The sequence below is a fragment of the Malania oleifera genome, chromosome 6 (genome assembly GCF_029873635.1).
Source record: "Malania oleifera isolate guangnan ecotype guangnan chromosome 6, ASM2987363v1, whole genome shotgun sequence".
In the NCBI taxonomy this organism is placed as follows: domain Eukaryota; kingdom Viridiplantae; phylum Streptophyta; class Magnoliopsida; order Santalales; family Ximeniaceae; genus Malania; species Malania oleifera.
The window spans coordinates 34992304-35019558 of record NC_080422.1 but is presented as its reverse complement, the minus strand read 5'-3'; the positions used below and the strand labels follow the sequence as shown (position 1 = coordinate 35019558).

The window sequence follows — 27255 nt, the reverse complement described above, 5'->3', positions numbered from 1 at the left end:
TGGAGATGAGTCGAGTACTGGGAAAGGACTGAAGTAGAGTTTGACAGGGAGTTTGAAATTTGAGAATGTGAGAGGGCATCCTGTTTATAAGGTAGGCTTCAGTGAGAATGGCTTCACCTCAAAAGTGTTTCGGTACATGTGTAGAGAACATGAGGGAGCGGGCAACATCTAGTGGGTGCTGGTTTTTTATTTCGGCAATTCAATTTTGCTGAGGAGTGTCGACATAGGAACTTTGGTGTATTATTCCTTGACTCAAGAGAAATCATCAAGAATGGATTTGAAATGTTCTTTGGCATTATTGGTTTTCACAATTTGTATTTTTGCTTGGAATTGTGTTTGGATCATGGTGTTAAAATTTTTGAAAATCTAACCTGCACTTTTTTTATTCCTCAAATAGGAATATCCAAGTAAGTATAGTGTGGTCATCTATAAAAGATATAAACCAGCAAGATCCAGTAATATTCTTGATCTTAGATGGCCCCCTCACATCACTAAGAATCCTTGAAAAGGGTTGGGATGCTTTGTAGGGTCGGTTGGGGGTAAGAGTTGCGAACATGTTTGAAAATTGACACATCTCACACTGAAAATCATTTGGATTTTTATTATTATATATTATGAAGGAAAGAGTTTCTCGAGATACAAGAAATTTGGATGTCCTAACCTATAGTGCCACAACATAATTGCACTATCATTATTAGAACAAATGAAAAAAAAATAACTTTGACTTCTAGACACTAAACAATTGAATTTGTGAGTTGTTCCTTGAGGAGGATCATTAACCTCAAGAAGATAGAGCCCCGAACACGTCTTAGCATTGCCAATTGTCTTCCCCGAATCCAAGACTTGAAATTCACACATATTTGGGAAAAATTTAGTAACACAATTGAGATCCCGAGTGAGTTTACTAATAGACAGTAAATATTGCATAAATGTAATAAATGTCATCACAATAATTAATCACAATTATTTCAAAATAAAACACCCAAAAGTCACTTCTCCTATTATACTAAAATTCTGCCAACATTATCCGCTTAAAACACTGTTTGAACTGATTGTTTTCAAAAAATCTACTGCCCCAGCAATATTTTCATGTTAAATAGCATAAATTTTAGAGTTATGCCTAAAATCCCGCCCTTGTAAAAAAAACCCTAAAATCTGAGATAGGAGGGTTTCAAGAAAAATATACCTCATGTTGTAGCACTGTTGTAGCATGTGACTCCATTTACAAGGTAGTACTCTCAGTTTTCAATTTGGACCAATCTAAGTAACCCAAATTAGTTTTGAAGTTTTATATTAGACGGGATAGGAAAAATGAACTTGAGTAAATTATATATATGTATAATATATGTATATATATATTTCACTGTAACCGAGTGCCCTTTCTTCTCATTTTATTTTTTTCTTCCCTCAAGGAACATGACATCTCCATCTTATCACTGTATTTTCATTTTTTTGAAAACTTACTTTTCTTGAACTTTTATCCCTTTTCATAATTATAAATTAGCCCGAGTCTTTATTTTCTTTTATAATGATACCATATCTTACCAAGTTAAATCTTTCCCCAAAACATATTTCCAAATGTTACTATTTCAAAGTATTTCACAATGTTCTGTTGTAATTTTGCAATCTTAATTTAATTTTTCGTTTTTCTCAAGTGGTTTTATTTATGGATGCTAGGGTTATTTTTGAAATTTAATAATTTTGGTGTTTATTTTGGTGAAATTAGAATTGGGGGGGTCATTTTGTAATATTCATGGGTAATTTTGTGATGGTAGTTATTTTTGGTGGGGCTTTAGAGGATAAGTTATTTTTGGAGGGGGTTATGTGCAAAGTAAGAGTTGTTTTCTCTTGGAGGCTTTAGGGCTAGTGTAAATTCATCAGCCACTTTTTTCTGGGGGTTTTTTGGTATATGTCTTTCAGAAGATTTCTCTCCAGAGCTTAGCTCCAGACCAGATAGGGTTTGAATATTTGGAGGCTTGGGTTTTGAGGATTCAACCCCGCCGTTCCTACAATTCCTCTATTGTTGCTAGAGGCGCGAGAGGCTAGTAGAAAGACGCTGTTATGGTTCTGAAACAGTGCCAAACAGGTTCTAATATGAGGACTAACTTGCTTTTATGCCAAAGAAACTGCCCTATCTTTTTGTTGTTCCTAGAAACAGCAGTAATCTCTTTTTATTTTAAGGATTCAGTAGTTATTTGAATCAAGAAAGGTTGCTAAAATACTTTTATTGAAAGATTTTTCTCAGATTTATCCCCTCTTTATTTCCCATACTATTTTTTTTTGTCTTGGTTTTTTGTTCCAATATCCATTTTTTGGAATGACCTTTGGTTGGAGAATGTTTTGTCCACCTCTTTTCCTCACCTCTTTTGTTTGAGCTCAGGACAGAATGGTTCCATTTCTTCTTTTGACGTAGATCCGGGCAGTCCTTTACCTTCATATTTTCACTTTCGGAGATCCTTGAATGATAGGGAGATGAAAGAGTTATCCTATTTGTTAGTCTTGTGTCGAATAATTGATGGGTCCCTTTGGAAGCTGATAGTTGATCTTGATCTTTGGATCCCTCGGGGTTTTATTCCTGCAAATAATTTTGTGAGTTCTTGACTAATACTAATTTTTCCTTTCCTCTCTATAAAACAATTGGGAAAGCCATAGTCCCCCTAAAATCGAAGCTTTTTTCTGGTTCATTGTGCTTAATAGGATCACGCCAATAACTTGCTGCAGATTAGGAGGCCTCTGAAGTCTCTCTCTCCAGATGTATGTGTGCTTTGTTTTAACTACTCAGGATCTGTTCCTCCTCTTTTCATACATTGTGATTTTGCTTGGAGGGTATGGAAGAAGTTATTTAATTATTTTGGAGAATGTTGGGTTTTTCCAGAGACAATGGAGGAGTTTTTGGCAATTTGTTTTCTTAGACTTGGTAGGAAGAAGGAAGGAAAAGCGTTATGGAAATGTGCTTTCTTGGCAGTATTTTGGAGCCTTTGGACAGAACAAAACATGCATAATTTTTCAGGGAAGAAGTTGTCATTTTTGTTGGATTGGGAGAAGATTCATTATTTGGCTTTTCTTTGGTGTGTGGGTAATAATAATTTGTTTATTTTTTTCTGATTAAGCTTCTGCGGAGTCTATTTTACCTTTGCAAGGAGACAGGGGAGGGCATTAATAATGTGCTGTTTTATTGTCCCAAGGCCTGGGATATTTAGAATTTTTCTTCACAATGGCTCAAAGTTTCTTTGGTATTGCCCCTCAGTATCTCCACATTTCATATCACCTGGCATGAGGCTCTGATCATAGTACCAGGAGTATGTGGGACGGTGGGGTAGTGCCTGCATTTATGTGTTCTGGCGCACTTGGATGAAGTTGAATCTGAGTACTTTTCAAGGGAAGGAGATGACTGTTCAAAGATTGAAGGATATTATTTTCTGCACACTTTTTTTTGGGGGAATTGTGAAACATTCACTAGAACCCCCCTTTCTTGGATCAAGTTTTTGATTTGTTTTCTCTATTGAATATTCTTCTATTTTTTACATTAGTTGGCCCTTGCTATGTACATTTCTTTATTTATCCAAGAAAAAGAAAATGTGAAATGAAGAGATCCAAAGGTAAAATACAACTGTTATTGAAATTACTTCATTGTATTTTGCTGCTTACCACATCCAAATGTACCACTATTTTGAGCTGTATTTTTATGTCGTTTGTCAGAAAAATAGTTTATGAAGTCACAAATAACTATATATAGAAGAACTAGATGCCTATTTCTTATAACAAGACATTTCTTTTCATAAATTCTCTCTCATGCTTTGTCCAAGTTCATTACTAAATTCCAAAAATGGTTATAATAGTCTGGTTTTAGTGTTAGATTACAAATTTACCTAAAAGCTTAAGCTATGACACTCCCCTGCAACTGCAGCCTGACAGTGCATGGGGTGATAAACACATGATAAATATTACTCATTTTAAGGAAAAGAACGATTTTTTTTAACATGACCCAATGAATGCAAGCAACGAGACTAGAACCCAAGACCTCCTGGTAACCATGGCTCTGATACCATGTTAGATAAACACTTCACCTAAAATATTTTAAGTAAAGTTGCAATCTAACATGGTATCAGAGCTGGTTACCAGAGGTTCTGAGTTCTACTCTTGTTGCCCATGTTTAATGTGGTTTTGTTAACAAATTTATCATGTTCCCAATATGCTTATTATTCATTGTTTGTTAATCTCTCCACGTGCAATTGAGCTGCATGTGTGGGGGACTGAAGGCTTGATATATAATTTTGGTCTACAACCTAATAGCTTAAGCGTTAAGTGGCATCTAACATAGTGTTTCAGAATCCTCCTTGGATCATCTATTTCTTTCTAAGTTATGAAGTGAAATAGTTTGCACAGTTCAAACATGGCTTTCTGCCATGCATATTTTTAAATCTGAATTATGTTATAATCTGTCAGTTTTATGTCTTGTTGTTTCTAACCATAACATGTAAAACAAAAATTTGATATGAGACTATATGATTGAAGTATCACATTCTTTGGAGTGATTTATTGCAAACTTAAATACTTAAATGATTTTACAGAAAAATAATTGTTTGTATTGCCTTCGCATATCTCAAAATTTGGTTGAAAACTTTAAACACCAATTTTCTTTCACCATTTAACCTCTCTTTTTTTAAATGGCTGTTGATTGCTTTCATCAATTTACACCTGCACACACACCCCCACCCAACCACCATGCACACATGCATTTTATTCGGTTCAATGCATCTATATGCTTGTATCCTACTTTAATACTTTCACTTCAACTATCCTACAACTCTCGCAAACCATTTTTTTAGTTTTCTTCATCTGTATTTATGATCTTATAATTTTGGAAATATATGCTGTTAAACATTCTTTTGACTTTGTAATCTAAATGTAATGTGTTCCCATCTTTTGTTGACATATGTTTTCTTTGCATAATCAAGTGTCCATTGATTTGACATCAGTTTTTCATTCACACTCTCTTCCCAGTGCCTATGTGTTAACCTAGCAGAACGGTCAAAATTTTCTGGTGGGGAAATTCAGACATTTATGTCTATAGATGCTGATCACACTGTCAATTTGTGTAACAGTTTCCATGATATTTGGAGGTAATCAGTTAATTACTTTGTTGTACATATGCATATTGGGGGAATTTTATGAAACATGCTTTAGGAACTTTGTTGAAGCACAATTTGTCACATCCCTTTTTCTGATATGTGACTGGCAGTGACCAGTTGTGACTCCATCAAGAATTCAATGGAGGCACTAAGCCTTGGAAAGGAATAGTTTGGCAAAGATCTCTTAAGTTCAAGCAGTAAGCTAGAAAAAAAGAGCATTTGTTAGAACACAAGATAAATGCATATATTCCATAATACAAGCAATAAATTTTACTTTCATCAACAGGTTCTTTACATTGATCTTTAATTCATATACAACATTTTCCACATGTAAAACCAGTCCTATTCCAAACTTCTTGGTCCTAATATGTTCACCAACAAAACTCATGCTCTATGCCTTCATGCCAATTTGTAGTACATGTCAAAAGGTAGTAGTCTCTTGGAAAACTCAGCAAGTATGGCTTTCCTTCAATCCAACTGAACCTGAAATTGTTGAAGTAGGATGAGTAACCTCGAGCTGAGTAGACATTGTTAATACCATTTTATTCATTTAAGGATTTCATCATTTTAAGATGCACTGTAGCACTGTGTTTGTTCTTGTAATATTGTTAAATTTGAGCAAGTAGGGATTGTGTCTCTATTGGATGAGGGCCTTAAATATCTGGGGTATGCCCTCTTATATGGTGGGCAAGCTGGAAATTTGCACATGTTGATATTTTGCTTAGGTGGTGGTTGGCCAAGATTGAAATTTCCTCTCCTTTGGTATTTTACCACTGCATTGAAAAGTGTGCTACGGTGGTGTGTTTTGAGGGTAAGAAGAAATTTCTAAGAATAAGGAATGCACTCATGAAAGTAGGTATATGCATGCATATAAAGATCACATGTTAAAACGATGAAATCCTTATGCGAGTAAGGGTAGATTGAGGATGTCTACATTGCTCATGGTTTCTCACCCTGTATACTTAACACAAATTTTGGTTCAATACTCTTGGTGGTATCGCTTAGTTAGAATTGTTTAGATTACAAATATCGCACATGATCTCATGCATATAATTGTATTTCATGATTGGATTAAAAAACTTGAATAGGATTTGGCAAAGGGGTGTTTCTATGTCTTTAGCCCCACCAGATCAGGGGTGAATCTGTGTATCTGGAGCAAATTGTTTTAGGGGAATCTTAGAGTTTGGCTCAAATAAATACAACCTTAGGGAGTATTTATCAAGCTTTAGACAGGATAGCTCAAAATAATCAACCAGTTTAGCAAAATGATCAAGTCTTCGAAGATGATGCTGACTATTGGTGGGAATCTATGCAACATGATAGAGATGTTGAGGCTATGAAACGGATTGATTTTGATACAATTTTCAATGAGAAATATTTTTGAAAGGCATTTAGGGAAGCCAGGTTACAGGAATATATGCTACTGACTTAGACAAACTTGTCTATTAGCTAATATGAAAGCAAAATTTCTGAGTTTGTCAAACTTGTCTCTTAAGTAATATGACAGAAAATTTGTTGAGTTCACAGTATGGGCCAGAACTGCTCGATACTGAAGAATTGAATGTACAAAATTTTGAAAAGGGATTGCACCTACTATTTGGTCTGAACTCAAGGCTCTAGGAATTGAGAGTTTTGAGGGAATAGTATGAGCTGCCTTTTTGGAACAAGACATTAAAGAAGAGATCTTATTTTAGAAAAACAATGGAAAGAAGTTGAAATTTTCTCTAATTGTACTAATATAAAAAAGTTCTCAAATCGGTGGTCCATTCTGTAGGCTACTAGAGTGTTGTGGGTGTGGAAAAGTGGGGCAGATAAGGAGGGAATGGCCTAACTCCAAATTTTCAGTTTTACTGTAAAATAGCAGCATGCCAGCAACCAGCAACTCAAATTTCTTGATTCTGACCTTATCAACCATATCTTTCTCAAGGTTTGAGTTTTCCTTGATCCGTTGAATGCTAGCATAAATTCATCTGAGGCTAAAGCTTCAAACAAAGGAAAGGTTAGGAAATAGAGAATAAGGTGCAAGAGAGAGTTTATACTATTATGCCATCCCAAAATGGACATTAGAATTGAGCAGCCAGGAGGAAGCAAAAAGTGCTATGGTAGAAGGTATGATTCTTTTACACAATACTTGGGTAAGAGTGTTATTTGATTCTTGATTTGCCTACTCATACATGTATGCATCCTTTGCCAATAAGTTGAAATTAGAATCTAAACATTTGAATTGTGTTTCTTGTACTGCTCCACCAACTACAAATGCGAACGATATATGCTGGAATTGCATTTTATGCATTGATGAATGTAGCTTCTGAATGGGTTTACTAATCATGTATATTGTGATTTGGTGATTTATTTTGGGACTGGAGTGGTTATCTATCTATCATGCATTTGTTGATTGTTTTCTAAAGAAGGTAGTACTTTGAGATCCAAATGGGGCAGCAATTTTTTTAATTTGAGCTTTGGGTAGAATAGCTCCATTTCTTCTTTTTTTGTTGACTCAGGTCGTCCTTTGACTTAATTGGATTTTTTTTTTTTTGGAAGCCCCTTAAAGATGAGGAGATGAACGAGCTATCTTTGTTAGTTTTGTTGAAAAACTTTCGTACTTCAGGAAGTGGGACACTGTTCTTGGTCCTTGGTTCCTATGGGGGTGTATCTTTGTGAATCCTTTAGAGAATTCTTGACATGTTCTTACTCTTGTTCTCCTCTCCACAATTTTATCTGGAAGGCCAAAGTGCACCCAAAAATCAGGGCTTTTATTTGGTTTCTTGTGCTTGATAGAATCAATACCAGTAAATTGTTGCAGATTAGGAGACTGATGATGGCACTCACTCCAGATGTTTGTGTGCTTTGTGTGATTTTGCCTGACTCTGAATGGTGTGGTGTAAGTTATTTGGTCTATTGGGTGAGTGTTTGGTTTGTCCAGAAACTGGAGGATTTTTGGGTTTTGTTGGTTCTGGAATGACGAAGGACAGGACAGCACTTTGGAAATGCACTTTCTTCACAATGCTTTGGTGGCTGTGGCTGGATTGAATGCGCATATTTTTTTGGGGAAGAAGTTGACTTCTTTTCTTGTTTGGGACATGATTCATTACATGGCGTCTCTTAGATTTGTTGGTTATGGGAATTTTAAGGGAGTGAGCTTACAGGATATTCAGAGCAATTGGTGATATTTAATGGTTTCATATATTTGTGGTGGGAGTGATTTGTTTGTTTCCTTTTTCTTTCCTGCTTTACTTTTTGTATTTTCTATCTGGTTTGTTCCATATTTTATTAAAGAGATGTCTTATTCTGCTCGCTGTATATTCTTAATCCTTTTGCTATAAAATATATCAGGATAAAAAGGTGGAATTTGTATTAGGCTTTGTAATATCAATGGAAGAAAGGACACAAATGAAGGAGTTCTGAACTTGTTTGCCTTTAATTGATAGATTTCTAGAAGTTATTCTAAGTAATTTACCAGGGTTGCCTCCAGACTAGAGCTTGAGTTTACTATTGAATTAATAATAGCGATTGTGTCAGTATCATTTGCTCCATATAGAATGTCTTCAACTCAAGGTGCTCCTGCAAAATCTCCTTGCATGGGATTTATGCAATGTAGTATATTGCCATGGGATGCATGTGTACTAGGATTAGTTTAGTTTATTATTGTATTTGTTGATTATATTTTGATATATTCAAAGACTCAAAAAGAGAATGGGCAATGTTTACAATTGGATTTACAAACATTACAAGAGCATCAATTATATGCTAAATGGGAGACATGTAAATTCTCGTCAACTAGCGTGGAACTTTTGGATCATGTAATGAATTGTGTTGATCCTTCTGAATTTGAGGCTGCATTAAGTTGGGAAACCCCTAAGATGTGGCTAAAATTCATAGCTTTCTTAGTTTGGTAGGATATTATCATAGGTTTGTGCAGAATTTTTCCAAAGTGGCCATGCCATTAATTGTGCCGGCAAGTGAAGGAGAAAAATTCGTGTGGAGTGAAGAATGTGAAGCAAAGTTTGAAGAGCTAAAACAATGGTTGACTATCACTTCAAAATTTAGCGTATCCCTTTCTTAAATGCGCCAGGATGTGCACTGATGCAAATGGAAAAGGTTAAGTTTAAATTTATGTGAGAGTAACTTTGTAGATTGGGATGCATATATGTACATAGATTATATACATAAGTACATGCAATAGATTCATAGTGGCTTTTGGCTCATTTAAAACTAAAAATTTAACTTACAGAGGGAGTCTAGGGTAAAGGGTTATTTCTTTGGATAAATATCAATTTTACATATAGATCATGACAATTAAAGCCTCATGAATGCAATTGTCCAACCCATATTTGGATTTAGCTGCCACTTTGTTTGCTTTAAAATTATACTTATATGGAAACAATTTGAAGTCTACTTATAAGATAAAATCCTTTAATATATCCTTACTTTGTAGGAACTGAATTTAAGAGTATTTGGAATACTATGACTTTGAACATCTAGACAAGGCAAACCTTGTGGCAACAGATGTTGGCAGTTTGAACGTTCAAAGGTGGAACATGTTGGAAGCAATTGATTTTTTTAGTTTTCGGATGACATTTCAGGGAGACAAGGTTTGTATATATAAATTAAGGACACAAGCAACTACATTGCAGCGAATTATCAAAGGACAAGAGCAAGATCCTCAGTTTGATAAAAATTTAGGGGTGCGAGGGATGATACTTAATTTGAAGTGTGAACAAAATATTTTTGATGGAGGACTTCATTATTTGGGTAGACTTTGTGTTCCACATGATTTGAAGAAAGAAGTTTTGCGAGAATAACATTATTCTCACTCCCTTATTTGATCTAAGATGTATAGAGATTTGAAAAGGTAGTTCTGGCGAACAAGTATGAAGATGGATTTGAAAGCGTTTATGACTGGATGACTGACTTGTGAACAAATGTTTGACTTGTCAGCATATGAGGGCTAAACATGAAAGGCCTGCATGTTTATCACAACCACTACTAGTTGCACTATGGAAATGGGATAAGGTAACAATGGATTTTTTGTTAGGTTTCCCAAGAATTACACTTGGCCATGATACTATATGGGTTATTGTGGATAGATTGACAAAATCAGCTTACTTTTTGCCCAAAAGTTTCAGATTCACTTGCAATACTTTCTTATTCGTATATAAAAGAAATTGCATGACCCTATTTGGATTCAATCTCTGTAATTTTGTACCCATTTTCTTTAAACTCTTATCCCAAACCCCTAGGTGAATAAACAGAAATTAAGAACACCTACCTTGATTATCAGCTTCTTCAATTTCTTTTGATATTTTCTCTTAATTTTTCTGTATTTTTTTCCTGATCTTCGCAGAGTTCTATCTACTTCCTCTACTCTAGAACTAGGGTTATAGCAAGTGCTAACTGTACATTGTGTTGTTGCTGGTATGCCATAGCTGGAAACACCAGGTCAGCAGCAGCTTGGAGCAAGTAGGCTTTGCAGTGTTGCCAGCTCTGTGCCATATGTCCACTTCTGGGTTGGAAACAAATTAGGACAGTAGTAGCTCAGTGCAAGTGGGCTCTGCAGTGCTGCCAGCTGTCTGCCTGGTGTTTTTTTCTTCCTCCTATATATGTGCCAAACTCCTGTGTTATTTATGTCTTAATATGGAGTCTCTTAGTTTTATTTCATCCGAGCCCCTTCTGCCACTAAGAAATTAAATATAATTCCAATATCTATTTTTATAAACTTAATTTATGAATAACATGTGTAGATAAATTCATTCAACACAAAAGAAAATGCAAATAACCATGCAATTTATGAAATTAATTACCATGTCTTGAAGGGTGCAATTGTCACAAAAAAGCTACTATTGTGTATCAGAATTTTAGGATAGCTTTTCTATGATTCTATTGCATGGCTATATTGAATTTATATTTTGGTAGATATTCTAATTCCCATTGCAAATGTTTCAGCTTGCCTTTACAAATTGGAGTGGCTTTGTATCTTTTGTATACACAAGTTAGGTTTGCTTTTGTTTCTGGGATTGCCATAACCATCGTCTTGATACCAGGTATTGATGTCACAAGTGACTTTCTTCTAAAATTTATTTGCAATAAGCAAGTTATTCTCCAATTTATTTGGAATAAGCAAGTTATTTATTATTCATTTATTGACTTTTCTCGCTCTCATTTGTCATAGGAAGTGTCCACATTGGGTTTTGAAGACCCATTTTGGGTTGCCAAAATTTGGTGACTAGTATGAAAAAGATAGAGAGTAATATAACCTTCCTTGGTTATCCTACTTATTTTATGAAATATGGAGTCGCTACTTTAATTTTTTTTTTTGGAAAAGGTTAAAATAGAGGAAAAACCTTTTTTCCAAAGTTCGGTTTGGAAGTATCATTGTGAATAGGGAAGGTAGGCTTTCAAATCTCTTCCATTTGAGATTTAGAAGTCATAACACTCTAAAGCACTCACTCCATGAATGGGTGCTGCATTTATCTTATGTGCATGTCTATCCCTTTTAAAAAATGACAAAATTTTGAAAATAGGAAAAAAAAAAAAAAACAGCTCAAATATGTACTATTAGCATCAGGCGGTCGACCGTATGCACAGGGTGGTTGACTGGTTTGTGCTGCACTTGATTTTCAATTATGCAAAAAAAAACTCAACCTTTTCTCATCCCTTCCCCAGTGGAGAGGGCTATCATAGAACTCATGCAGAGGCAAAGCCCCATGGGGATTCCACTACCTTTTGCTCACTTAAATCCTCAAACAAATACATAAAAACAACCAAATGAAGAGAGACACATAAAAGAGAAAACGAAGAATTTTATGGGGTTGTGGCTAAATCTACTAGAGTAGACTGCCTACATATCCTCCAATGAAGGAACCAAGTCACTTGTAGTTCCAAAAACACTTTCAAACATGAGTTTTAGAAAACAGTTTTAGTGAATATCTTTCAAAATTCCTTAAAATCACTTGAATAATTTTTGAATTACTTGAAACCTTCATTATGAAATCTATTATTCTTTGTTTAGAAAACTGATTTCGTAATGGATCCTTTATTGAAACAAAGATTGAAAACGAGTTTTACATTTTAGAAAAATCATTTGTCCACCCTTAAGCCACTTCATGGGTGATTGCTTTGAAAAATGATTTTGATTGTAAAAACTTAAAAATTTTGTGGATTTTTGTTGGGAGAACCACAAAAATGCCGCAAAATCTTTGATGAAACTTGAAGAACGCCCAAAAACAACATCATAGGTGTATGACTTCAAGTAATTTGGGAAAATCTTTTAAAACAAACTTGAAAGCTTTTTGAAAATGTGGATGAATTTTTTTGAATCATGAGAAAACTTTATTTTTTATGGGAAACCCTTAAAACCCTCACAAAATCAGTAGTAGACTTGACCAACTACAGCTTGATGAGTGTAGAGACTCAAATGCATGTAAAATCCCAGACGAAAGCACAAGAAAAGTCCAAAAGAGCATGTCTCGAGATTGGTAATTGATTGCTTTTAGAGGGCTAGTCAACTATTTGGTAGCGAACGACTACTTTTTCAAAGAGTAAAAGGCCTGTCGACTGCTTGTACAGACCGATTGATCGTCTGAAATGTGACTTTCTCTAGAAATGTCATTTTTAACATTTTCTGCGCGCTTCTTCTCATGAATTTGAAATATAAGCATCCTGACAATCCTATAACATGAATTATGACATAGTAACGTATGGAAAACATGGTCGGTCACATAAAAAACTAAGAACATGCATTTGAGCACTATGCATACCAACTTCATGAAAATGAATTAAACTTGGAAAAGAGAAGGTTTAGACACTGACTTGTGATTAAAAACAACTCCGTAAATCATGTGAGGACCCCTGTCCTTTGAAATCATAATTCAAACCTCAAAAGCCTTTGCAAAGTTGAAGGAATGAAAATTTCCATCTTTCTCTTCTAAAATAAATTCCCTTTTACAACCTTGCCCTCACTTGGACATGCCCAAAAGTCTCCCACAAGAAGTCTTTTTATTGACCTCCTGTGGAATGGAGGGAAACTACTTTGAATTTGAATTTTTGAAAATTCAAATTTAAAAATAACTGCCAAAAACTACCAACTATCAACTGCCATTGTCGGAAGTTGATAGGTAGGAACACACGGCAAGCCCCAAATCCCCTATGAATCAGAGAGCAACTCAAAATTTTGAATTTTGGCTAGGCTGGCCTTCTGCTTATTGAGGTTGGTCAATCACCTATGAGTGGCACCAATGTTGACTTTTTGAGTCCGATCCCTATTTTGATTATGAAAAATCACAGTATCTCATCTGTGTGCTAAGTGTATGAACAAATTCAGTTTTCTAAGCACAGATGACAGATGAGAAATGGATGCCGAAAAGTACTTAAATGTGCACACCATTCGGCGCAATCCATGAAATTGTAAAGGAGCAAAGCATGAAGATTTTTGTTTCAAGTTGTAGTGTAATGCATTTATTATTTAGGTTTGCAATAATCATATGGTCTGTAATAATTTGCATCTTATGCATGATAGGTTTTTGCTTAAAGGTCATAGTCTGACCATAGGGAACTCAATGACCATAGAAAAGACTTTCGGTCGATCGACGCCAAGTTTTTAGGCTAAATTAAAAGGCCTAGGCCGTAGACTGACCATAGGTCCCCATGCACATAATGAAAAATCCTTAAAAGATTAAATATCACACTTACAATTATAGGGACAAAACTTATGAGGCCAATCAGGACCTTGCTTGAGTTTTGAAAGGGCTTTGGGCAACCGAACTTAGAAGGTTAAAATGGTTCTGGTGACCGAATGTGTAAAGAGTCAAAAAGTTGACTGAGGCCCGGGCGACCAAACCTAATTTGAACTAATTGTCCATGGTCGACCGAACGCTCAAAGTAACTTTTCCCACTGTCCTCGGGCGACCGATCATTTAGTTCAAAATTCCCCCGGACGACCGAATTGTGAGGTTCGGCAAACTGAATAGCTCACCAGGCAACCGAACCTCAAACGTTTGGGGAATTGCCTTGGCTCAGCCACCTAGACTTACCCTTGGACACTCGAAGTCAAAAAGTTCACTTTTCTCTCTGTGTCTATTCGGGCGACAGGACCTAAGAACTGGGCAACTAAAACTCTCGGGTTGCCTTGTTTTTACCGTGGTTAATTAAGGGTAATTAGGGTAAAAATGATACTTAAATTTTTCTAAAATTTTCCTGTGTCCGAATGACTATATTTTTGTCGAAGGCTATAAATATACATTCATTTGGAAAAATTAGGGGTGATTAGGAAAATCATTAGCCAAAAAAATTCTCTGAAATTCCTTTTGTTTATACTACTCATTTTTATCAAATTCTTTTTATCTTTCAAAATATATTTGCTCATTCTCCTTACACTTTGATTTGAAAAACGTTTCTTAAGGATAATCATTTATTTATACTCCTTGTTTTCAACTTGAAAGGGAGTTTGAATTTTTGGATTATTGTGCAAATTTCCATTCATCTCCAAGCATACAACTCTCATCTTGCATAATCTTTTGAAAAATATTTTTGACGGTTAGCTTAGAGAGTTTTTCCCATAGTATTTCATATTGATAAATATTGATTGGGAAAACTCTATATTTGCTTGACATCTTGCATCCTTATTGCAAGTATCTAAAGCTTGTATATTATTATTAATATATATCTTATCTTTGCAAGCTTTAATCCTAATCTCTATTGTGCATTATATTGAAAATTATTTGTTGAGAATAATTGATTAGGATTCCCAAGTTCCTTTGATTATTTGTTAATTATAATATCTTGAATCAAAGGTCTTACTCACACATATATTGATATGCACAAATTGTTGTGAGTTGATATATCACTTGACCAATCTCACTTGAGCATAAATTCTATTATCTATGAGTGCATTGGTTGTTGTTTGTGCGTATCAATACATATTTGCTTAGTTGAGATGCATTTGAATTGTACGCAAATTCTATATTCATTGTTGTATTCCAGGCGTGGTCTGAGGGGGTGTTGATCTAGCCCGTAAGGATCGGTTGTAATTCAGGCGTGGCCTGAGGTGGGTCTTCTCCGCCCTTTTAAGGAGAGGTTGTAAAGGTTGAGGTCAACCCTTGTAATTTGACCTAGTGTTGTATTCGGTGTCGCTCCACCCGGAAGTGAGTTTTAGTGGAATCCTCTTGCTTGTGAGCTTGAGGCGGGGACCTAAGCAGTATTGGCCGAACCCCGATATCATATCGCGTGTTCCCTTATCTTCGCACTTTAATTTCCATTCATGCATGGTATTATTTATTGTCTTGACTATTTTACATACATGCTTTGAATGGTTGTAAAATACTGAGTCTACAATACTTGTTTTATTTATCCGCTTAGTTTTATATTGTTGGGTAATTGGCATAAGTTTAGAAAGATCTTACGTTGCGGTATACTGCTGTTGGATTAGTTATACCTAGGAAGAAATAATTTTAAATTTCCAATTCACCCACCCCTCTTGGGAATACACTAATTCCAACAGCCAACAAGCAAAATTGGAAGGAAGGCCGGTCGACCGCCTCAAGTGGATTTTCTTTCTCTTTTTATTTTGCCTTAACCTTTTTGCATACTCAAGTTGGTCTTTGTTTTGGAAGGTAAAAAATGACTATTGACAATAAGCATGCAAATTCTTCATTCCTGTTAGAAGTTGGTTAATAGATGGCTAAAGCTGTCTCTTATATGTGTTTGAACAACTAGTTGTTCACCAATAAATTAGTTGCACAGATTAATGCTTGTTTATCTGGTCTGTTACTCTACTCTTTCTGGAAAGCTCTAAAATTTTCTAATTCGGAAACTTATGGCAACAGATAACCTAATTGCTGTTGCATTGATTAGTTGTGATTGAAAGGATTGCTTTTGCTTTTTCATGGGGGATATTAAGTCTTTGAGTACTGAAATATGGTCCCTGATGATGACGGATAATATTTAAATAATGTTCTAATTTCATCCATCAAGCATGATTAACATTGTTTAACTAGGGATGGTGCCAAAGTCAAAAGCTTTCCTGTATTGGTTATTTGCTGGAAATTTATCCTGATGGCTGTTTTTGTTATTCTTATTTCTCTGAGATTTTCATCTTTCAGCTTCAAGGTTACATCAGTGTGTCGAGAATAGACAGTGCTACTAATTCATGATTTTATCTCCTTATTTTCTCAAATTATGCTCCTCATCTTCTTTGACTGAAACAGTCCTTAAATATTGTTGCATACCAGTTCCAGCATGCCAGTGTACATATGTGGTTGGTAAGTTGGACGCATAAACTAGGTAAGAAAATTGTTAGATTACCACTTCATCTAAAAGCTTAAGCTGTTCAGTTGTGTGCCAACAATGTATATAAAGCTTAACGAAAATATATAATGTAAATAATGCTACTATGAATAATAATAAGGTATGTTGGTGGGAAATTGTTTACACTACATTTTCTTAGTCAGTTTGAAGGTGGACAATCAGCGTCTCCTACAAACCAACATATTTGAACATACCTTTGAAAAAGTTTCTATCTGTATGGATTATCCAACAAATTACCCAAGCACTAACTTGCTGTTAAGATTCATGGGTATATGTTTGGACCCCTAATCTAAAAGGTCTTGAATATATTACCTCTGTGACAAAACAGCCCCATACGAGATCTGGATACTTTTTGTACCCAAAAGGTATTTCAATAGTTCCAAATCCTCGGTCTGTCATTTATCTTGTAGAAAATGCTTTAGACACTGAATACCTTGATCATAATCAGTTGTTATCACAAAAAACATCTACATACGCAGCAAGGAGAGTCCCAGCAGAAGCAATATGACGATAAAATACAGTGTTCTACCTCGCACCGCTGAAGACCAAGCTCGAGTATTACATCACTGGGTTGACCAAACTATGCTCTAGGAGACTGCATCAGACCATACAATAATTTCTTGAGCTGGTATGCTAATCGTAACTGTCCCTAAGCAAAAAACCTCAGTGGTTGCTCCATATTGACATCCTCTTGAATGATGTAGGAAGACATTCTTCACATGTAACAGATGGGGATGTGTCAGTATGTATCCCTTAGCTACAAAACATGCCTTCAAACGAAACATGGAAGCATTTGAATTGACTTTCATGGTATTCACTCAGTGATAACTAGATAAACACTTATCAGGAGGAAGAAATATCGGTTCACAAGTATCATTCTCTTGTAACGACTTATATCTTCAACCATTGTGGCCCTTTACTGAGAATGGGTTAGGGCTTTAAAAACAAATTTTGGAAGAGCAACAGAAGATAAGGCATGAACAAAAGGGTGACAAGAAATCATAGAAAATCGAATTAGAGATTAGATGCTGGTTATGAGTGCATTTACCTTTCTGAACAGCAATAGGAAGATCAACATCTAGGGAAACTACGGAACTAGAGGCATAAAAGTAGAAGTTGGAGGAGGCTTTTCTTCTTTGAGTCACCACTGTATGTTACACCTGCAAATTAGGATGATCCAAGTGACAAGAAGGATTCAAATTGGATGAAGATGCAGGAAGATGTAATAGGGTAGGATCTCAAAGGCTAGTAGAGTAAGGGAGTTAGGAAGGTGACTCGAGAAGTTGTAATAGTATGGTGGTGATGCAAATAGGTGTAGGGATGTAAGAAATTTTCAGAAAAGATGACCGAGAATTCAGGATAGTGTTTTAGCAACCTTCTTCGACTCAAGTAACTAATAAATCTGTCAAATAATAAAGAGATGACTGATGTTAATTCCAGTTCAACAAATAAGATAAATTCTAGTCACAACAGCTACTTAATTCTCAAACCAGCACCCGTCATGGCACTATTTCAGAACTGTAACAGTGGCTTTCTGCTAGCCTCTGGTGCCTTTAGCAGTGATGGAGGGATTGGTAGGCACCGCAGGGTCAAATTCCTCAAAACCCAAGCCTCCAAATCTTCAAACCCTGCCTGGCCATGAGCTGAGCTCTGGATAGAAATCTTCTCAAATATAAAAGAGCCAAAAAGCCTCCCAAAATTCAGAAATTACAAACAGAAAACTAAATTTGTACCATAGATTGCATCATTCTCCCCTACCTAGAAAGGAATTGCCTCCATGCGAGTTGTCATCTTTGCTGCATGGCACATGTCTGGGTCAATCTTCATGAATTCCTCCTTGCTAGCCTATGAATTCTCATAATCAGGCCTGCCAGCCCATTTTACCAAGATTCTGGAATAAATTTTAGCCCTAGTCTTCACCTCTTGCACGCATATGACTTAATTTTTTCTGTATTGCTAGAAGTGACTTTGGAGGTGTTCTTGTTTGTATATAACCATGGAATGGGTGCAAATCAATCACATTAAAGATTGGTGATATCACCAAGCCATGAGGGAGTTAAACTACATAGGCATTTTCACCAAATTTGCGCAGAATTTTGCATGATCCAATCTTTCGAATTTTCAACTTGTGGTAAGTGCCTGCTGGAAATCTCTCTTTCTGAAGGAAAACCATCACCCAATCACCAACCCGATACTCCTTGAACTGCCTATGTTGATTAGTAGCTTCCTTTGTAGAGTTGGTTCACACCATCAAGCCTCCTATGGACTTTTTCTTGGACCCCTTAAGCAATCGCAACATGACTAGGCCTTGGCTGGTTGGAGACGCCCACAAGGTCAACAACCTGATTTGGATTGTGGTAAGGACTTTGACCCGTAGATCTGTTAATGGTGCCATTGTAAGAAAATTCAGCTTGTGGTAAGCAAGGACTTAAATTTAGATTTCGATGGAAATTTCGGTGGTCTCAATTTACGGAAATTTCGATTTCGATTTAAAGAAATTACGAAAATTTATAGTAAATGATGGAAATTTACAATAAAACTTTTGGAAATATTAGAATAGATGATTATGCTTAATATGGTATCAAAATACATTAAAAAAATGCATATATGACAAGTTTCTAGTGTGTAGGATATTAAACTGCATATCGCGAAACAAACTATGAACTAAAGAACATTCAAATGATTATAAAGTTTTGAAGCTATTCCTTTAAGATTTAAGGCAACAAATTATCATTTAAACAACTACATTTTCAATAAAAATTATACATTTAATGATCTAATACCACTTGGACTTTCTTGGTGGCTCAAAGTCATCTCTCCTATCCCTATCATTAGGATTTCGAGATGACATATATTGTTTACAATAATCACTCCATGTCATATAATTTCCAAAATATTGAGTATTGGTGTACATGTGTTGTTCATACTCCTCCGTAGTCATCTGGTTCATGGCAGTTTCTACTCGGCCAGAAGATCTTCGTGTGCTAGGATTTCTTCTTGCAGGTTCTACTTGTTGTGTATGTCCATAGGATTGTTTTTCATTTGCATACTGGTTATACTCATACCCATATTCTTGACCTGTTTGTCCATACCCATAGACATGTGGTTGCCAATTTCCATATTGTTGTGCCTGCTCATTTGCATGTGAAAATGGTTGGCCATATGTAGATTGTGAGGAGCTGTTCTGTGTAGATTCATAACCACCATAACTATTAGAGTCGTGCTCTGTTCCTATACTCATAAATTCCATACTAAGGGAAAAGGTATCCTCTTCTATTTGATGCATCTTCCCTTTTCCTTTTCTACGACTGTACTGCCTATCAACTGGACGTGTTTCTCTTTGTGGACCCTCATCTTCTAGTTGGGAAGGACGTGTATATTCCACTTCTGGTCTATAATCTTGCCATCCTTCATTTCCTCCATAGTCCCCACCATCACCACCTTGCCCACTGCTATCGCCGGGGTTAGATTCGTCACCACCAACATCATCGTCGTCATTATTATCATCACCACCAGAGGGCATAGTGGATGAAGTTCCATATCTAGATCCAAGATTCATTTGAGAATCATCACTACTAGATATTACTTCTTCTACCATTACTTGATTAACATCGATGCCAAAGTCATCTTGTGCATGCTTGGCCATTTGTGGATGGCAAAACAAAGAAACTTGAAAAATTTATTCAAAGGAGGTAAAATAAAAGAAGAAATGAATAGGTTGATTTCGAAGTTTTTTATATATGATAATGTTCCACCTGAGAGGGCAAAATCACCTCATTTTAAAAACATGGTATGGGGTTGCCAATTTGCTGGAACGGGAGTCGATCCACCGAAACCCTATGAAATCAGAACAAAATACCTTGATTTAGAGGTAAAAGAAATGGAAGACCACATACAAGAAGTGAAGAAAAAGTGGGCCACGTATGGCTGCACTGTAATGTGTGATGGATGGACAGGCCCTACAAAATTATCCATCATAAATTTCATGGTTTACTCAAAAGGAAGCACAATTTTTCTAAAGTTGGTAGATGCTTCTAACAAAATAAAAGACCATGAATACATATATTCCTTATTAAAACATGTTGTGCAAGAGGTAGGAAAGCAACATGTTGTCCAAGTGGTGACCGATAATGGTAGTGCCTACAAGAAAGCGGGTCTAAAATTAATGAAAAAATTCAACTTGTATTGGACTCCTTGCGCCGCTCATTGTATTGATCTCATTTTTTAAGAGATCGGAAAAAGAGAGGTAATAAGCATAGTGATCTTGCAGGGGAGACAGATCACTAATTTTATATATAATCATGGATGGTTGCTTGCTAAAATGAGGGAGCACTGTCAAGGGGATATTGTGCGTCCAGGGGCCACACGATTTGCTACAAACTACATGGCACTTGATAGCCTACAAAAAAAAAAGAGTAGGTTTAGAATCTCTATTCACATCTGATGAATGGGTTGAGCATGCTCTTAGTCGAACAAAAATGGGTAGAGAAATTGAAAGTACAGTTCTTAACCATCAATTTTGGGATAGAGTGGCAAAAGTTTGTAACATTTATGAGCCTATATATCGAGTATTGCGTATAGTTGACAGTGAAGTGTGGCCAACATTAGGAGTTGTGTTTGAAGCAATAAGGGTGATGAAAGAGGCCATTGAAATAGGTGCAAGAAGTGCAAGATGGGTTCTCAAAGTCATCAATGACCGGTGGGAAAGAACCCTTGAACATCCTCTTCATGCAGCAGGTATAAAATATTTATAAATTTCATGAAAATCATATATCAAAATACTTATTACATATTTATATTTTACTTTATTTGATTGGCAGCTTATGTCTTAAATCCAAAATGTCAATACAAAGAAGGTGTTGGGGAAGATCCTTATTTTCTTGATGCAGTTCACAAAGTTTTTAACACCCTTGAGCCACATTCCTCAGGCCTGGATCAAATTGGAAATGAGGTATATTTTTAAAATAAAATAAGTCTTAATCCATGTTTAATTATTCAATAACAATATTTTTTTTTAGATTATTATATTTAGAGATGCTAAAAGAAGCTTTGGAGAAGCAGCTGCTAAAGTAACTAGGGCAACCATGGCACCTGGTAAGTATTTTTATACAAATGTACAATACAAAGTTACAAACTTCAAGAACAATCTACTAAGTAGTAAATACTAACTTGTGTTCTTAAAACATCTTGCACAGCTGATTGGTGGATGATGTATGGATCAAGTGCTCCAATCCTAAGAAAGCTAGCATTGCGCATTTTGTCACAAACCGCATGTTCATCAGCTTGTGAACGAAATTGGAGCACATTTGCACTCATTCACACAAAGCAAATAAATAGACTAGTCTACCGTAGGCTTCAGCAGCTTGTTTTTTGTTATTACAACATGAAGCTGCGAATAAGAGATATGGAGGCCGAAATGGACAAAGTGGCTAAACAAGATCCCCTGGACCTTCTTGACATATCAGTTGAATTGGGTGATGAGGATGAGTATCCACTTTTTCAATGGATTAGGCCCTCCCATCTTGATGAACAAGACGGGAGCCCCCATCCACAAATGGCCAAGCATGCGCAAGATGACTTTGGCATCGATGTTAATCAGGTAATGGTTGAAGAAGTAATATCTAGTAGTGATGATTCTCAAATGAATCTTGGATCTAGATATGGAACTTCATCCACTATGCCCTCTGGTGGGGATGATGATAATGACGACGATGATGCTGTTGGTGACGGATCTAACCCCAGCGGTAGCAGTGGGCAAGGTGGTGATGGTGGGGACTATGGAGGAAATGAAGGATGGCAAGATTATAGACCAGAAGTGGAATATACACGTCCTTCCCAACTAGAAGATGAGGGTCCACAAAGAGAAACACGTCCAGTTGATAGGCAGTACAGTCGTAGAAAAGGAAAAGGGAAGATGCATCAAATAGAAGAGGATACCTTTTCCCTTAGTATGGAATTTATGAGTATAGGAACAGAGCACGACTCTAATAGTTATGGTGGTTATGAATCTACACAGAACAGCTCCTCACAATCTACATATGGCCAACCATTTTCACATGCAAATGAGCAGGCACAACAATATGGAAATTGGCAACCACATGTCTATGGGTATGGACAAACAGGTCAAGAATATGGGTATGAGTATGACCAGTATGCAAATGAAAAACAATCCTATGACATACACAACAAGTAGAACCTGCAAGAAGAAATCCTAGCACACGAAGATCTTCTGGCCGAGTAGAAACTGCCATGAACCAGATGACTACGGAGGAGTATGAACAACACATGTACACCAATACTCAATATTTTGGAAATTATATGACATGGAGTGATTATTGTAAACAATATATGTCATCTCGAAATCCTAATGATAGGGATAGGAGAGATGACTTTGAGCCACCAAGAAAGTCCAAGTGGTATTAGATCATTAAATGTATAATTTTTATTGAAAATGTAGTTGTTTAAATGATAATTTGTTGCCTTAAATCTTAAAGGAATAGCTTCAAAACTTTATAATCATTTGAATGTTCTTTAGTTCATAGTTTGTTTCGCGATATGCAGTTTAATATCCTACACACTAGAAACTTGTCATATATGCATTTTTTTAATGTATTTTGATACCATATTAAGCATAATCATCTATTCTAATATTTCCAAAAGTTTTATTGTAAATTTCCATCATTTACTATAAATTTTCGTAATTTCTTTAAATCGAAATCGAAATTTCCGTAAATTGAGACCATTGAAATTTCCATCGAAATTGAAATTTAAGTCCTTGGCGGCACTGTCCCAACTGAATGCAGAGTTTATCTCAAGCAAATTCTAAATTCCATATTGGGCAACCACCACTTAATGCGAATACCCTTTGGAGGTTTAGGAGGACCTTTCACTTAGGGGAGACACAATCCCTACTTGCTCAAATTCCACAATATCACAGCCACAACAACACATGGTGCCATTTATTTCACACAATAACAATTCGACATGTGGATACGCAAGCTTTGCCATAGCAAGTAAAACCATCATCCTTACAAGATGAATATCTATCACATGAAAATTTCCAAACTAAACAAGAAATGCAATGACGATAACCAAAGAAAACATATATGCATTGTGCAGCCATATCAAGTAATTAGAGATAACAAGCTTAAATCTTCCTTATTAGGATTCAACTCTGCGAATTTCTACCCTTATTTCCTTGAATACCCAAAATCCCTTGGTGAATAAATGAAAATTAAGAACACCTACCTTCATTTGCAGCTTCTTCAACTCAGTTTATGTTTCCCTCTGAATTTCCTGTATTTTCTCCTGATTTTTTCTGAATTTCCCTGGTTTTCTGCAGAGTTCTCTCTCTCTCTCTCTCTCTCTCTCTCTCTCTCTCTCTCTCTCTCTCTCTCTCTGTCTCTCTCTCTCTCTCACTAGGGTTAACAGCAAGAGTTTGTGGTATTTTTTCTGTGTTGAGGTTGCTCTGCAGGGCTGGAAGGGTCAAGACACAAGCTACTTGCTGCTAGCTGCTTGCCAGGTGTCTTCTTCTAGGCTTGAAACATGGCAGGACTGCAGCAGCTGGTGGCAGTAAGGGTCCTGTCGTGCTTCCATCTGTGTGCTAGGTGTCATCTGCTGGTTTTCAGAGCTGCCAGCTGGCTGTTGCTGGTTCGTAGTGCTGCCAGGTGTCACACCTAGTTTCAGCATGCCCCATCCTTTTTTTTTTCTCTCTTTTCCCCAACCCTTATGTTATTTATGTTTTAGCATATTTCCTCATAATTTACTTTCGTCTGACTAATAAGTCAAATGGAATTTCCAAGATCAGTCTACACAACTCAATCAATGATATACTTGACTAGTATGTACTTGTTTAATGCAAAACAAGGCATGTCATGCTAATTTATCAGAGTGGTTTAAATTTTACCATGGCCTAAAGAGTATGTTTATCAAAATATCAAGCCATAACAAGCATTAAGGAATTGAAAGTTTACAAGTTTGAAAGGGGATTGAGACCTATTATTAGGTCTAAAGTTGTGGCTCTAATGATTGAGAATTTTGTAGAAATGTTAGAAAGGGCTACCTTAGTAGAACAGAGCATTGAAGATATTCAGAAAATTTATGAAAAGGAGAAGAGGTCTTCATTTAGAAAAATAGCATCAACAAGAGAGAAGTCGAAATTTCTTCTAGCACCACAGAAAAGTGGTCAAATTGGTGCCCCTTCCCTAAGGTTTTAAAGTGTTATGGGTGTGGACAAAAGAGGATATACAACGCGGGGTTGTCCTAACTCTTAATTTCCCATAATATTGCAAAGACAACAACACTGGAAACTTAAATTTGTTGTTCTCATCCTTATCAACCATATCGTTCTCCAGGTTCGAGTTTTCCTCGATCTTTAGTGCAACCAACCTAGCTAGATGCTGCTATAAATTCATCTAAATTTGAAGCTTCATAGACGGGAAAGGGGAGCGAATTAGAAAATAAGTTGCAAGGGATAACTTATGTCATTGTACCATTCCAATCTGGACATCATGGAGAGCAGCCAAATGAGGAAGTGAGTAATGCCATGGTGGATGGTATGATTCGTTTACAAAGCACTTGGGCAAGGGTTTCATTTGATTTTGGTTCTACCTACTCCTACATCTCTGCATCCTTTGTTAATATGTTGTGTTTATGAACATATAAGTAGTGTTTTGTTTGTTGCTTCACCTGTGGGGAAGACCATAAATGTGAACAAGATATGCCAAAATGGCATTGTGCATATTGATGGACATAATTTCCCAATTGACTTGTTGATCATGGATGCTGTGCATTGTGAAGTAATCCTAGGAATGGAGTTGTTATCTATTTTACCATGCACTTATTGATTGTTTCCAACAGAAAGTATTAGGGATCCAAATGGAGTGATAGTTTCTTTTGTGTAGACCAACCTAGGAAGCTCTCATGTTTGATATTTGGATTGCTTGTCAAAGGGTGGAATTTTGGCAAATGTTTGGGGTTTGTAGTAGCAATGAAGGAAAGTGCACTCATGTGAAGTTTGAATTGCAACTTGCACATTTATTCACAAAATTTTGGGGAGGTTCTCATGCTAAATTCATTTGTAACAAAGTAGGAGCATATGATTCTCTGCTCCAGTTTAAGGGGGAGTGTGACTAGTTATTTTGGTCATTTAGCTTATGTTATTGCTATGTTAGTAGGCATGATTTAGTATGTTATTGTGGTCATCGTAATGTACTTGATATATATTATAAATAGGGGGAGAGGCCTGTCATTGTGATCAGGTCTTCCTATTCAACAAATACTTCAACAATCTAAAATGTGGGTGTTTATTAAGTAGTATATTGAGTACTGAAATACTCTTTATCACTCCAAATTATCCGAACTGGCAACCCAAATTGAGTCATTATTCAGAAGAAAAGGCACAAAATATTTGAAATTACTTAGAACGATCTTTATTAAATATAGCCAAGTCATCCTTGAATAATCATCCACAAAGGTTACAGAGTATCGGATTACCCAACTTGGACACAACTTGACCAGGTCCCATAACACTAGAACAGACTAACACGAAAGGGCTTGTTGCCCATTTATTGACTACGGAAGCAAAAGGGACTCGATGATGCTTTCCCAACTGACAAAACTCAAATTAGTAACGAGTAGTTTCAACTTTTCCAATGAAGGATGATGAAGGTGACAATGGATTTGGAGAGGAGTGGCAGCAGCAGTGCAGGCAGTAGAAGGAGATAAGGGCTCAAACTGATAAAGTCCACCGACTTCACACCCTCCACCAATTGTCCTCCTTGTCTTCAAATCCTGAATGATCATAGAATCAGGGAATAACGTTACTAAACAATTCATGGATTTGGTAATCTTGCTAACTGATATAAAGGTTGAAAGGAAGTTGGGAAATATACAAAACAGAAGGAAAAAAAAAAAAATAGAGGAAATGGGATTTACATTCCCAATTCCCTTAATGGCAGTGGTGGATTTGTCAACAAGAATTACACGAGGTAAGTTTTCAGGGTACTGGAGAGTAGGGAAGAAATTAGATATAACTGTGATATGATCAGTGGCTGCAGGAGACATAATTATTTCCATCTAACTTTGCAGTTATTATCTGTGGTAATGAAGAAAATATATTTTTTGGATTTATAGATTCCATCCCAACACTCACTAACTAAATCAATGTCAAACAAGAGGAGCAATCAGACTAACCGAAACAACCACGAACAAGGTCAACCACCAAAACAACCATGGACGAGTCACTGACCACATAATATAACACTGTGACAGCCCCAAAAAAGCAATGTGTGAACGCTGCCACTGCTCCAAGAGACTCACCAATGGACTTTACTAATACTGAACAACAACACCAGATTGCCACAAGTGCACGTCTGAAAAGGGTTGGAATTTTGAACAGAAAGCATGCCCAATAGCTTGATATTATGGCCTACGGAAGTAAACAAGACTTTCTGCAGGGAAAAAAAAAAATGCTGAAAAAGATGGCCAGAAAGTGTCTCATGCGCCGGTGCTTTGGGTTGGCACTGTCGCAGTCTGTCGGTGCGTGGGAGTGCATGAGGAGGTTTTCTGCAATGAGGTTTTGCATATCTACATATCGGAGGGTTCTGTTGGTTTTATGGTTGGTGTTGTGAAATATGGAAAGGTTTTGAAGGTTCTAAGAAAGACTGCGACAACTAGGGAATTCTTCAGAAACTGCTGAGTTTTCCAGCAACCCGTGGACCTGTTTCTAGGCTGTAGGAGTATTTGATCCTCCTATACTGACTGATTTGCATAGGATGGATAGGTTTGGGGTTTGGTTTGGTGGTGGTGGTAGGATTTAGAT

General features: G+C 36.4%; 1 protein-coding gene across 4 annotated transcripts in view; it reads left to right on the top strand.

Moving 5' to 3' along the window:
• LOC131158198 (ABC transporter C family member 13) overlaps positions 1–27255 on the top strand; it is a 230507-nt gene that overhangs the window by 93721 nt on the left and 109531 nt on the right. For all 4 annotated transcript variants that reach the window (XM_058112888.1, XM_058112887.1, XM_058112886.1 and 1 more), the window contains 2 exons: positions 5005–5123; positions 11076–11173. In XM_058112888.1, the coding sequence (XP_057968871.1) occupies positions 5005–5123; positions 11076–11173 (217 nt within the window). The remainder of the gene's footprint in view (positions 1–5004; positions 5124–11075; positions 11174–27255) is intronic.